Source organism: Lupinus angustifolius, chromosome LG04 (assembly GCF_001865875.1).
Source record: "Lupinus angustifolius cultivar Tanjil chromosome LG04, LupAngTanjil_v1.0, whole genome shotgun sequence".
In the NCBI taxonomy this organism is placed as follows: Eukaryota; Viridiplantae; Streptophyta; class Magnoliopsida; order Fabales; family Fabaceae; genus Lupinus; species Lupinus angustifolius.
The window spans coordinates 7,334,105-7,347,217 of NC_032012.1; the positions used below are offsets into that span (position 1 = coordinate 7,334,105).

Consider the following 13,113-nt stretch of genomic DNA (forward strand, 5'->3'; position numbering starts at 1 on the left):
TGTGTATCTATATAGAATAAATCATTAAAAAAATTTAACAGAATAGTATGCAGACCTTATAAGAATTTTTACAAGTGCAATATTTATGTAATCGTATAAAGATTTATATAAAATTAATATTGTTGAATCTCTAAACATAAAACCTTGCTCGTACAATTGAAAGAATAAGAAACTTGTGATAGAAGAAGAATGTTGTTTTGATGAAGCAAGAAGAGCAGAGTAGGAGAATTGAAATAAGAAAAGAATGCTAAGAAGAAGAGAGTGATTGCAATGTATATTCATTCATTCATTGTGTAATCAAAAAAATTACACATTCTATTTATAGTAACATTACAACAACTACCAACTAACTGAACTTACTAAAAATAGAAGTTCCTAACTAACACAAACTAACTCTTAAGAAGCAGAATTAATTCTAACACTACCCCTTAATTCAATTCTTGTTCTTTTCATCTAAGCATGCAATTCCAAGTTTGTGCCTAAGTTCTTCAAATCTCCCTTTCTTCAATGGTTTGGTAAAAATATCAGCAATTTGATTTTCAGAGTTGCAGAATTTTAGCTTGAGCCTCTCTTGATTCACTTGATCTCTTAGGTAGTGGAAACGTGTCTCAATGTGCTTGCTTCTTCCATGTGCAACCGGACTCTTTGCCAGATTTATGGCTGACTTATTGTTAACCATTAATAACATGATTTCTCCTTCCTTTCTTAGCTTCAATTCAGTGAGTAGAATTTCCAACCATACTGATTGTTGAGCAGCCATACACGCAGAAATATATTCAGCTTCATAGGAAGATAGAGCAACTACAGTTTGCTTCTTGGAGCACCATGACATTGGAGCATCACCAAGCATGAACACATAGCCTGATGTGCTCTTTCTATCTTCCTTATCCCCACACCAATCTGCATCACTATACCCAATCATGTTGTGTGTGATTGTTTTGCTGCAAGTTTGATTGGGAAGCAACAAGCCATACCCAATTGATCCTTTTATATATCTGAGGAGTCGTTTTGCAGCAAGGAGGTTAGATTTCTTTGGTGTTTGCATAAATCTACTCACTACTCCAACACCATAAGCCAAATCTGGTGTTGTATTGCATACATACCTCAAGCATCCTATCATTTGCCTGAAGAGTGTGATCTATTACTTGATCTTCATCAGTTGAGCTAGTGGAGTTTCCAGTTTCAACTGGTGTAGAGACTGAGTTGCAGTTTTCCATCTGAAATCTTTTCAACACATCAAGGGCATATTTACTTTGGTGCATGAAAAAACCATTTTCTGTCTCTGTGAATTGTAGGCCAAGAAAGTATGATAGGTTGCCTAGATCACTCATGTCAAATTCAGCTTTCATGTCATCTTTGAATGCACAAATTTCTTTGATCTCTTTGCCTGTTACCAACAAGTCATCTACATATAAGCAAACTATCAGCAAGTTGTCTATTTCTGAACCTCTTACATAGATTCCATATTCAGGAGTGCACTTGTGAAAACCAAGCTGTGCAAGGAATCCATTTATTCTTTTATTCCAGGCCCTTGGTGCCTGCTTCAAGCCATAGAGGGCCTTATGCAGTTTGTAGACTTGATCTTCCTTTCCTGCCATTATGAAGCCTGGTGGTTGAGTTACATAGACCTCTTCTACTAAAGGTCCATTCAGAAAAGCAGATTTAACATCCATTTGAAGGATTGGCCAATTGTGATAGCTTGCTAATGACACAACTAGCCTTGTGGTTTCTATTCTTGCCACTGGAGCAAACACTTCCTCATAATCCAGTCCTTGTTTCTGTAGGAACCCTTTTTCCACCAATCTAGCTTTGTATTTGGTCACCTCACCTTTTGGATTTGCTTTTACTTTGTAGACCCATTTAACAGAAATTGCTCTCTTGTTTGGTGGTAGCTTAGTAAGTTCCCACGTCTGATTTCTTTCAATTAACCTGAGTTCCTCCTTCATGGCTTCAATTTAGTGAGGTTCTTTCACTGCCTCATCAAAGCTCATTGGTTCCATTTCTGCTAGCAGGGCAATGTGCACAAGGTCTCCTTCTGTAGTAATGTTTGAATCTGGGAAGACTTCATAGTCACTTAATCTCTGTGGAGCTTGTCTTGTTCTGGAAGGTCTTCTTCTATTAGCAAGTTGTTCTGTGATCTGTTGTTCCACACAGGGTAGTAGTTCTGATGTGTTGTCTTCCTCTAGCTGCACTAGTGTTTGCCTTTTCACTTCAGAGTTTTGTCTCCAATCCCATGTTTGTGACTCATCAAATCTGACATCTCTGCTAAGCATTATCTTTTGTGTTGAGGGATCATAGACCTTATATGCCCCTGTTGAGTGGAAACCAAGTAGGATCATCTTTACACCTCTATCATCAAGTTTCTTCCTTAGTTGACCAGGGACATGTTTGTAGCAAATTGAGCCAAAAATCCTTAGATGGCTTACATTTGGTTTCAAACCTGGTCAAGCTTCTTCAGGTGTGATTTCCTTCAGCCTCTTTGTAGGAGATTTATTCAATATGTAGGTTGCAGTAGAGATTGCTTCACCCCAGAATTTATTTGGTAGGTTCTTTGTTTTGATCATGCTTCTTGCCATGTTGAGGAGTGTCATGTTTAACCTTTCTACAGTGCCATTATATTGTGGAGTGTATGGAGCTATCACCTCATGAATCATTCCTTCTTTGATGCACAATTCTGTCCATTCTTTTGAGTTGTACTCCCCACCCCCATCAGTTCTTAGAGTCTGCAGTTTCTGACCACTCTGCCTTTCAGCCAGATTCTTGAAGTTGGTAAAGGTAGTGAACACATCATTCTTCCTTTTGATTAGATACACCCAAACTTTTCTTGTGAAGTCATCAATAAAGCTTACAAAGAATTTGTTATCTCCTAGTGAGTTTTCTTCAAATGGACCACACACATCAGAGTAGACCAATTCAAGTGCTCTTTTGGTCTTAGATGGAATGTGAGTGGTGAAGGTTGTTCTGGTCTGTTTGCTTGCTAAGCATTCTCCACATAACCCACCAGGAATACTGATTGTTGGTAGGCCATTCACAATTTCAGCTATGCTCAATGATTCAAGGCTCTTAAAGTTCAAGTGTGCATATCTCTTGTGCCATATCCAACTGTCTTGTGAGATTTTTGACATAAAATAGTTATGACTACCAACTTGAATCCCAATCTTGAATGTCCTATTGCTTGACAGAGGGACCTTTAGGATCAAGTTGTTTTCAGCATCAAAGACCTTAAGGATTTTGTTCATCATTGACATAGTGTATCCTCTTTCAAGCAATTGCCCCATGCTCAAGAGATTACTTTTCATCTTGAGCACATTCTGAATGCTTGAGTGCCTTCCATCCTTCCTTTGAATTGAAATGTCTCCAATTCCTTCAGACTCAATACAGCTATGATATGCAAACTTGACTTTGCTCTTGGCTGATTCATCAAGGTTTGTAAACCATTCTCTGTGGCCTGTCATATGATTCGAGCAGCCTGTATCTAGGTACCAACAATCACTATTGATTTGATCCTTTTCAGTTGTGACCATGAGGAGAACTTGTTCTTCATCTAACTCATCTTCATGAGCTAGCCTTGCTTCTGTTGTCCCACTATTCTCATGCTTGAATCTGCACTCATAGGCAAAGTGCCCAAGGTTCTTGCAGTTGTAGCATTGGATCTTACTTTTGTCAAACTTCTTCTTGGGCTTTCTGTTTGCTTGATCCTTAGAGAAGTTGGAGCTTAGGTCTTGTCCTGATTTCTCATTGCCCCTTCCTTTATCAGTTTTCATTCTGCCCTTTCCTTTCTTGTTGAAGTTTCCTTGGCTCGAATGTCTTTTGTAGGAGTATGCTTGTAGAGCTTGAGGTTGTTGTTCACCTCTATCTTGAGTCATCTCCTTGATTCTTTGTTCATGAGCTTCCGAGGAGCTTTGTAATTCATCAATCTTGAATTGCTCAAGGATTGCTCAAGATCTTTTGACTCTTCTATTGCCACTACCACATGGTCAAACTTGGATACCAAGGTTCTTAAGACCTTCTCCACTATCAGTTGTTCCCTTATCTCCTCACCACAGCTTTTCATCTGGTTTGTGAGGGCCCTGATTTTTGTGAAGTATTCTGAGATTGTTTCACAATCTTTCATCTGTAGCAGTTCATACTCCCTTCTTAGAGTTTGCAATATGACTTTCTTCACCTTTTCTGCTCCTGCATAGCATTTCTCTAGGTACTCCCAAGCTTCTTTGGCTATTTTTGCACTTGAGATTTTCTCAAAGTTTGATTCATCTACACATTAATGAATCATGAAGAGTGTCTTGCAATCTTTCCTCTTACTTTCTCTGGATGTTGATTGATGAACCTCTGGTGCATCATCTTAAACTAACTGGACACCATTTTGCACTACTTCAAGAACTTCTTGGTAGCCAAAGAGCCCCTTCATTTACACTTGCCATCTATCATAATTCTTCCCAACCAGAACTGGCAGTGACATTGTGAAGCCACTGTTTGTTGCCATTGTTCTTGTTTCTTCAGGTCTTCCTTCCACAACTCCCAATCTCGAATTGAAGGCTCTTGATACCACTGTTGAATCTCTAAACATAAAACCTTGCTTGTACAATTGAAAGAATAAGAAACTTGTGATAGAAGAAGAATGTTGTTTTGATGCAGCAAGAAGAGCAGAGTAGGAGAATTGAAATAAGAAAAGAATGCTAAGAAGAAGAGAGTGATTGCAATGTATATTCATTCATTGTGTAATCAAGAAAATTACACATTCTATTTATAGTAACATTACAACAACTACCAACTAACTGAACTTACTAAAAATAGAAGTTCCTAACTAACACAAACTAACTCTTAAGAAGCAGAATTAATTCTAACAAATATATCATTTATTATTCATTTAAAGTATTTTTTTGAAGAGTCAATGATATTTAAAAATGAATAACAAATTATGCAGTAACCATATATTAAACACATAAACTGTCAATGTATACATTTTATCTCAACTTTTACATGTTAACTTCATATATTAATTATCGGTAATATATAGTATATAAATCACTACCATACTACATATTAAGTTCATCGTTTAATGATTCAAATTGGTTCTTAAAAAATATTATTGTGAACCAATATAGTCTTTGGCTACAGCAGTCACCATCAAACAAGGTGCACAACTCAGATGTTGCAATATATCAACGTTAGAAAAATGAATACTAACTATGAACCCCAGATATTGCAAACTCAGTCACTGGAGTTGTGTTTTGAACCTAGTGAACCAAGCATCACCTCATACACATTAGAGTTTGGAAAATAGTTAAAATAAACCAAATAAATGAATGTATTTGGACTTGGGTGTTCCTTAAAACAAGAGGAAGCAAACCCCCGGCGCATATATGTAATTCTTCATAATTTTAGTTACATCACAAACTTGTACTTTATAAACAAAAACCTTAAACCAACAAAAATATAACCCAGCCCCAACTAACAAGACTTGACTAGGATATTATCATGACTCACATATTCAACTTAAGTGATATTCCAAAGTACATATAGAGCATGCACTGATCCTATCAAATGAGTAGTCCTCAGTTCATAAATCAGTGTATTGTCCAAGTCAAAAGGACGTGCCATGCTTCAAGTTTAGACCCTTGAATCTTTTGGAGGTGTGTTAGCAAACTTCCAAGTAATTTTAGTGGCTGCTTCATTGTACTGATGAGAACCTGCTACATCATCAATGGGAACTGCCTCGGCAATTTCTATCAGGTCCTTTTCTGCAAGATTCACTGATACTGAAGCAATGTTTTGATCCAAGTTCTTAATCTTAGTTGTTCCTGTAAAAGTTCAGACAAATTGTGACAAGTAATTATGAGTTATAACTTATAACAGTTAATCAACAGAGGTAGATAAATATCAAACATGTACCTCTTGGTTGAGTTGGTGAAAAATAGAAAGATGAAAAAATAAAGGGAAAGCTATTTTTCAACAGAAAGGGAAAATGAAATATACACTTTATTATTCATATTCAATGATTTTGTTTATCAAGTAAATGTAAAGACACTATGCAACAAGTATGCTTATTTGTAGTTGTGACTTGTGAGAATGTTAAGACACTCTGCAACAATCTATATATTAAACAAAGGAAAAGACATTCTCACACTTACCGGGGATCGGCACAACATCATTTCCTTGTTGAAGTACCCATGCTAATGCCAACTGGCTAGGAGTGCATTGGTGCTTCTTAGCAAGTATTTCTATTCGTTCATATATATTCTTGTTCTTCTCCAAGTTCTCACCTTGGAAGCGAGGGTGAATACTCTGGTAATTGAAATAACCAAACATTATCAGATAACAATATCTCTTCATTTAATTTCTTTGACATAAGCATGTCTCATTTTTTTTTACTATGTTGACTAGCTTTGATGTCAAAAAAATATGGATAGTACTCTGCTGAGTCTGCTCCACCATTACTTCTGTTTAAACATATAAGTATTGGAAATTTAATGAGCATGCACATATTGTATAGAAAAAATAAACTAGCTCAGTGTTTGATTCAAGATTAGGAATTGGGAATTGTTATTTTCTATTTTGCCACATCCTAATAATTTTTATGGCATGCGTCAGAGATTATATGTATTAATATGGTATACCAGGAAACTAGTTGCAGGCAATTTTTCCACAACACCTCTGCCTCCGAAAAAGCCGCCACCAAGAGGACCATATGGTACAATTCCAATACCAAGCTCCCTGAAAAAGTAAAAGCATTAAGAAAGCTAAGCACATTATAACAAGCATGCAGTTAGCAGCAACTACGTTAAGGTTCCTCTTTTGTTTTTACCCTCTTTTCAAACAGTTCATAGTTAAAGAGATTGTTGAAATTATTTTCTAATAAACAAACATTCATTAAGGCTATACTTCTATGAACTTGGTATTGCAATTCCTGGAATACATCTTGATTTTCTCTTATTGAATTGTTGGCAGAAGGAATGCCAAAAATATACAAAAGAGAAGGTTGCTTGGAATACAAGCAAACCAATTAAAAACAGAAAATTAGTTGAATAACAAACCTAACGGTAACAATGACCAAGTCTAAATTAGGAAACTTAAAACTAACTGAGTCACGGCAGTAAAACAAAGAACTAAAACAAAACTCCAAGCTATCAAGTTGTGAAATGCATTCTGCTGCTTGATGCTGCTAAAACAGAGGTAAAAGGTAGATAGAATAGAAGTAGTAATATCACAATAGGGAGAAGAAAGCTTACCTGCAGAGAGGAATTATGTCCTCCTCGATGTCGCGAGTCCAGAGAGACCACTCCATTTGCACAGCTGTGATGGGATGAACTGCATGTGCTCTTCTTATTGTATCTGGGCTAGCTTCAGATAATCCAATATACCTGACTTTGCCCTCTTCCACCAGTTTCTTAAGTTCACTAACCTATAATAGAATAAACTTGTTCATAATATATCTAATGAGGTATGCCAGAAAATGTGAGAATATTACTATAAGTTCAAAGTTATATAATGTGTAATATGCTTCAAGACACTTATAGGTCTATGATAGTAAGAAATTCCTAACCGTTTCTTCAATAGGCACTGTTTGGTCCACCCTATGCTGATAATAGAGATCAATGTATTCAACTCCAAGACGTTTCAAGCTGCCTTCACAGCATGAGCGCACATATTCAGGTGTACCATTGACCTTGATAAGATTATTAGAAAGATCTACCTTTTCAATACCAAATTTCGTTGCTATCTGGATCTTTTCTCTTGGTAGCTGCTTAAAAGCCTGGTGAAGAAAATCCACTAAACCGTTAGAAAAGGTAAAGAAATGACATTTTTGATATGGAAACTTGCAGTTCCATAGAGAAGCCAAACTAAGAGCATAAATTGTAAATTATATTTGAAAATACAAGATATAGTTGTCAAAAATGCACATGACTTTGGTACAAAGTAATATTACATCATAAATTCAATTGACTAAACTGAGTATATAAATCGCACCCATGGGATTGAGCTGGTCAATGTTGGACTTCCAACACAAATCATGCATTGCCAAATTAATAGAAAACTAGAAATGTATGACTATCCCCACTAATATCCATAGTAACATAATATATCACAGAGACAGTACTATAGATTAATCGGTATCGATTATTTAAGTTCCACAACTAATGGACACAGTTATGTGTGAAGACATCATTAGAAAAAGATTGTGGATAGTACCTTTCCGACCAAAACCTCGTTAGCATTAGCTCCATAAACATCAGCAGTATCAAAAAATGTGATTCCATTATTGAATGCATATTTAATGATAGATATGCCATCTTCTTCAGCAAGAGGAGTATTGTACACTCCAGTAAGCCCCATACACCCAAATCCCAACTTTGAAACCTAAGAAAGAAGAAAAGTTGAAGAAAAGTTGAAGAAAAGTTGAAGACAGTGAATCGATTTCAAAATAATGAATTGGAATGAAAGAGATCAATACCTCAAGGCCTTGGGAACCAAGTTTGACACGAGGAATATGCACTTCCGCCATTTTAGTTCGTCCTGATGATGGTCCTAAAATGTGTTTGCTGCACTTTGCAGCTATATATATAACCATTTTTCGTTGTTCATTATTCTTCTTTGATCGTCAATAGTGAGTTACCATGAAGCTGTTTTCATCACTGATTATGTCACCAACCACAATTACGACACCACAGTGGTGGCAGTGAAGTGGTCAACTTTGCTTCATTGCCAAGGCATTGTGATTCATCGAATCACATATAATTTTTAATGGATAAATCCATGGAAGACTTCAATCAACACAGTATTCGCCGAGCTTTTTGAATCACTTAATAAATTAGTTGAAATAAGATTTACAAGGAATTTTCAATAATTTCTTTATCAGTTTTAGCCCTCATAATATTTATAATCATTTTAAATTTCAACTTGTTGGAATGAAGAGGCACAAATGAAATAACAGAACAAAATCTTAAAGTGTATTTATAAACTTTTTCCCTCATTCTATATCTAGTGTGTGACTTCACACTTAAATAATTTCAAATCATTTGTGCTTACAAATTCACAACCAACAAACATGTATCTCAAATATACACTTCTCTCTTGCGGTTGCTATTCTTCTATATACACCTCTGTCGCATTAGAAATTTGTTTTGTTTATAAATTGATCTGTCACATATTAAAATCAAAGGTATTTTTTGTAATATACACTAAATGGCGAGGATGAATAGTATTTCAACTTATGATTTATCAAGTCTCTATATATAATATATGCCACATTAAAAGAAGCCCATTATTCATGCAGCAGTATACTCACATAGAGGGGTTAAGGATATTGTCCCAATTTAAAGCTAGTTATGAAAAATCAAAATTTAGATGCAGAAGCCTGGTGACCAGAACTCAAGAAACCTGCATGCCCAAGCACTATTTAAATTATGTGAGACAAAACCTACCCAAAAAATGTAACTTGAAAAACCCATCATTTTCCTCTCAATATCACCTACTTGTATTAATATGTCAATATTAGAAGAAAAAAACGAATACCAATTATGAACCACGATGTTGCAAGATCAAATATTAATTGGAGGAAAATAAATTGTGAACACAGAACAGAAATGAGAAAATGAACTTTTGACCTTGACAAATAACAAAACCTCATTTTATGACCAAAATTTTACACTAGAAATAGAGCATGCATCATATTACTAGTACTACTTTAGAAACATTAAGGCATTGACGTGATTGTTTGCCTTTAGCATTAGATTAAATCAAACTTGACACTAAGCAACATATTTTTCCTTCTTTCCTTCCCCTACTAATAAAAGGTTCACTGCTACCTTCTCCTACCACTAAAAAACACTAAGACTAGAAAGGCCATAACTTCACCATTGTGACACTGGTTTAGTTTCTATCATCAGGGGATTTCAAGTAGAGAGTTTCACCGCCTTCGCCGACATGGCCACCAGAGCTTCCTCCTCTTCCTTCAGCTGAACTTCCAATATCTTGCTTGCCACCAAGTCCTCTCCCAGAAAAATCAGGAAACCCTCCGGAACCTATGGTTGTAGCATTGCCTCCCACACCAGTGGCTTCACCTTGCAACATGTGAAGCCCGGTACTTGCCCCGGAACTCATGCCAAGTTGGCTGTGCATGGCTTGCTGCTGTTGAAGTGCTGAATATCCCTGTTGGGAATACAAAAGAGAAGAGCGTGCGAGCATTAGTTGTTGTTGTTGTGTCATTTGCTGTGCCTGTTGAGCTTGCATGTAGTGTGCTCCCTGCTGCATAACCCCGCCTGGAGTATACTGCAATAACGTCCGAAAGAGTACTAATAAGAGACCAAATAATGAGGTAATAATACGATGAGGAATTGTTAGGAAAAAATGGAAGGAGGTGATTTCTATATATGCTGATTTATACAGATTACAGCTTAGTTATATAGAGCGAAAACAGTTACAGCAGTGAATAACTAATTCCAAAGTTCAGAAGATGATAATTCTAATAGTACAAATTAGCTGTCAACAATTGTTAAAAACCAATTTACAGGAAATAAATCACAGAATTTATTCCGTAATTTTGGGATTTCATTTAGTAATCTACACACTATATATGAAGAGCTGGAGATTAATATGCCTAATTGCAATGTTGATATGAAAATGTAACTAACATTACATCAAGGTTAACTGCTTCTAATTCTAAATTATCACTTCATATTCATCTTACATTCTAAAAAAATAAGCATGTACCTGACCAGGCATGGCAGGTGGTTGGGGTTGAGAATCAGCTATTGCAGCTAGGTACATGAGATTTCTCTGTAGCCTTGATTGGTTCCTGAAACAATGACATAGGAACAGAAATGTAATGAGAATCCAACACAAGATAACAAAGAGGAGTTGGGATGGTTAGGAATAATTCCAATTATTCTTTCTGGTTATACTCTCTAGGCAAACAAACATTGATTTCAAGAAGAAATATTCCCAAGACAAAAACAAATTGTAAATTCAACTAAGACATAAGATTATCCTGTCACTTTGAAATGCATAACTCTATAAGAACGATGCAGTTGCGAACTATTTAGCACAAATACTTCAAAATGGTTTGGACCCTCTATGTACTTTTCGTTTATATGTCTTCCAATTATTTATGATTTTTTCTATCGGTATATATAGTATTGTGTCATATCTGTATTTAATCAAACAAGGGATTTGAACTGTTTTTACAACAACAAAAAACTTCATTGCATTGAGTCATCATATTTTGCAATTTCCTTTCATAAATATTTGTGTAAAATGACAACATCATAAACGTTGTAGTGTTATGGGGTATCTCCACATCTTAGAAAAAGGCCTGCATAAAAACAGAAAGTCACTGAAGAGTGCAGACTCAGTTTAAACCCATAAAAGATTCAAACTTGTGGAATGAAAAAAACAAAATTTTCAATTGAAATTACAGGTTGGACTAAGTCTTACTCAGCACATTCGCTCAGCTTGCCAGAACTCTGACTTTCAACAATCTTCAGAATCAATGACTTGTTCTCATCCAGGTACTGTTTGAAAAAGTGAGAGAAATAGTTAAATGAAGTCAATGTTAAATAATATTATATAAATTGCAGGTAAAATAGTACTTGCTGAACTAGCTTCCCATAAAAAAAAGCTTCATAAATATGCTCATTTTTTTAGTTGACTTAATATAATAAATACCAATTTAGCAATTTAGTCTTTTTCTGGTATGTGATTTCCTTTCTTGTTAATTTAATCTCAAACTATCTTAAATTAATTGTAACCTTAACTAAAGTAAGTAGGAACAACGATCTCTTGTCTCGGAGCATGTTTTGGTTGCACTAATGAGGTTGAAGCAAAAACAAAAGAAAATAATAAATGTTTAATTTTTAATTGATAAGACATGTTTTCAATGGTGAATGACAAGGTTTGAGACATGGTTTAGGACATCATATCCTAGTTCCACATGCGACTTGGGATACTATCAAAACAAAATCAAAGATTCAGACAGGAACATGTAACTTCATGTTCCAACACTTTATTTATGAGCAGAGCAAATAAATACCAAGTCATAAAGTGGGATAATACAAGAGAACAAGTGTTATGTTATAGAATCTTAGAATGAGAGTGACTTATTATATGATAAATGATGGGGCAAAAAATCAGAAGAGCAATAAGTAGTTATGATCTCATAAGTGTAGCTTAAACACAGTCTAATAATCTGAACACAGAGCAAAGAAGATGTCAAAAGCCAATAAGAATAGAAACCATTTATGGCTAATTTGTAAAAACAGCAACTAGCAAAAATTACGTAACTTGTAGCAGAAAGTGACAGAGAATAAGCAGAACAATATGAGCATAAATAAAAACCATAAACACAAGTGGCACAGAAATAAGACCCACAAGCTGAAACCCTGAGACAAAAGGTCTCCTGAACAGACAGAGAATGGATAAAAAAGAAGGAGTGCATATATAGAAAATAGATACAGATTAAGTGAAACAAAAAAAAATCTTGTTAAGCAAAGAAGGCATAAGAAGAAGAAGAAGAAGAAGGAACCTGTTGAATGTGATCAGTGGTAACATTGTTGGGATAGTAAGCTGCCATCATGGGCTGCATCTGCATCATTTGGTGCTGCATTTCTCACACAGTGAATACCCTTTTTCTCAATCTTTCAATATATATATACTACTATTTCACAGTTCAGTCACTTCTCTATCTATTTAAGAGAGTATAGTTATTAATAACAGTGAAGAGAGAAACAAAACCCTTTGTGTTCCCCCTTTTAAGTTCACAATGAATGAATGATGCTTTGCTTCGACACTTCAGAGAGAGAGAGAGAGAGAGAGGTACTTGGTTGGTTTTGGCTCTTTGTTCTCAGTAATGGGGTCGGCTTGCCATCTCTCTAGAACTGCGTGTACTTTAGTCTCTCTCCAAAACACTACTAGATCACGTGATAGATGATGACACATATAATAATAATAATAGTCAACAAAAAAATAAAGATACCACTACAACTATTAGTACATACACACTATACGCTACGTTTTGTTGCATATAAAACAGTGAAATAGAAATGGGGAGAAAGGAAAAGTGGTGAAAAATTATTTTACATCTTTGGTTCTAATATTAAATAGAGAGGAAGAAGAAAA

General features: G+C 35.4%; 2 protein-coding genes across 2 annotated transcripts; both read right to left on the reverse strand.

Moving 5' to 3' along the window:
- On the reverse strand, nt 5,604-8,571 carry LOC109345402 (probable aldo-keto reductase 1). Its single transcript, XM_019584383.1, has 7 exons — nt 8,453-8,571; nt 8,191-8,358; nt 7,544-7,753; nt 7,230-7,402; nt 6,618-6,714; nt 6,132-6,285; nt 5,604-5,801 (listed from the first exon to the last, which is right to left on the reverse strand). The coding sequence occupies exons 1-7, from the start codon at nt 8,567-8,569 to the stop codon at nt 5,611-5,613; spliced, it is 1,110 nt and encodes a 369-aa protein (XP_019439928.1). The 5' UTR covers nt 8,570-8,571; the 3' UTR covers nt 5,604-5,610.
- LOC109345403 (GRF1-interacting factor 1-like) lies at nt 9,586-12,878 on the reverse strand. The gene is made up of 5 exons (XM_019584384.1): nt 12,667-12,878; nt 12,521-12,626; nt 11,434-11,510; nt 10,711-10,795; nt 9,586-10,269 (listed from the first exon to the last, which is right to left on the reverse strand). The coding sequence occupies exons 2-5, from the start codon at nt 12,599-12,601 to the stop codon at nt 9,871-9,873; spliced, it is 642 nt and encodes a 213-aa protein (XP_019439929.1). The 5' UTR covers nt 12,602-12,626; nt 12,667-12,878; the 3' UTR covers nt 9,586-9,870.

What these genes read in the sequence shown, in the direction of transcription:
- LOC109345403 (XM_019584384.1), bottom strand. Translation starts at nt 12,601, where the DNA reads ATGCAGCACCAAATGATGCAGATGCAGCCCATGATGGCAGCTTACTAT. An exon ending in AAGCTGAGCGAATGTGCTGA is followed by an intron (nt 10,796 to 11,433) that starts GTAAGACTTAGT and finishes TCATTGTTTCAG; the next exon opens with GAACCAATCAAGGCTACAGA. An exon ending in CACCTGCCATGCCTGGTCAG is followed by an intron (nt 10,270 to 10,710) that starts GTACATGCTTAT and finishes ACGTTATTGCAG; the next exon opens with TATACTCCAGGCGGGGTTAT.
- LOC109345402 (XM_019584383.1), bottom strand. Translation starts at nt 8,569, where the DNA reads ATGGTTATATATATAGCTGCAAAGTGCAGCAAACACATTTTAGGACCA. An exon ending in CAGTGCCTATTGAAGAAACG is followed by an intron (nt 7,403 to 7,543) that starts GTTAGGAATTTC and finishes ATTCTATTATAG; the next exon opens with GTTAGTGAACTTAAGAAACT. An exon ending in TGCCTGCAACTAGTTTCCTG is followed by an intron (nt 6,286 to 6,617) that starts GTATACCATATT and finishes TTCAATTACCAG; the next exon opens with AGTATTCACCCTCGCTTCCA.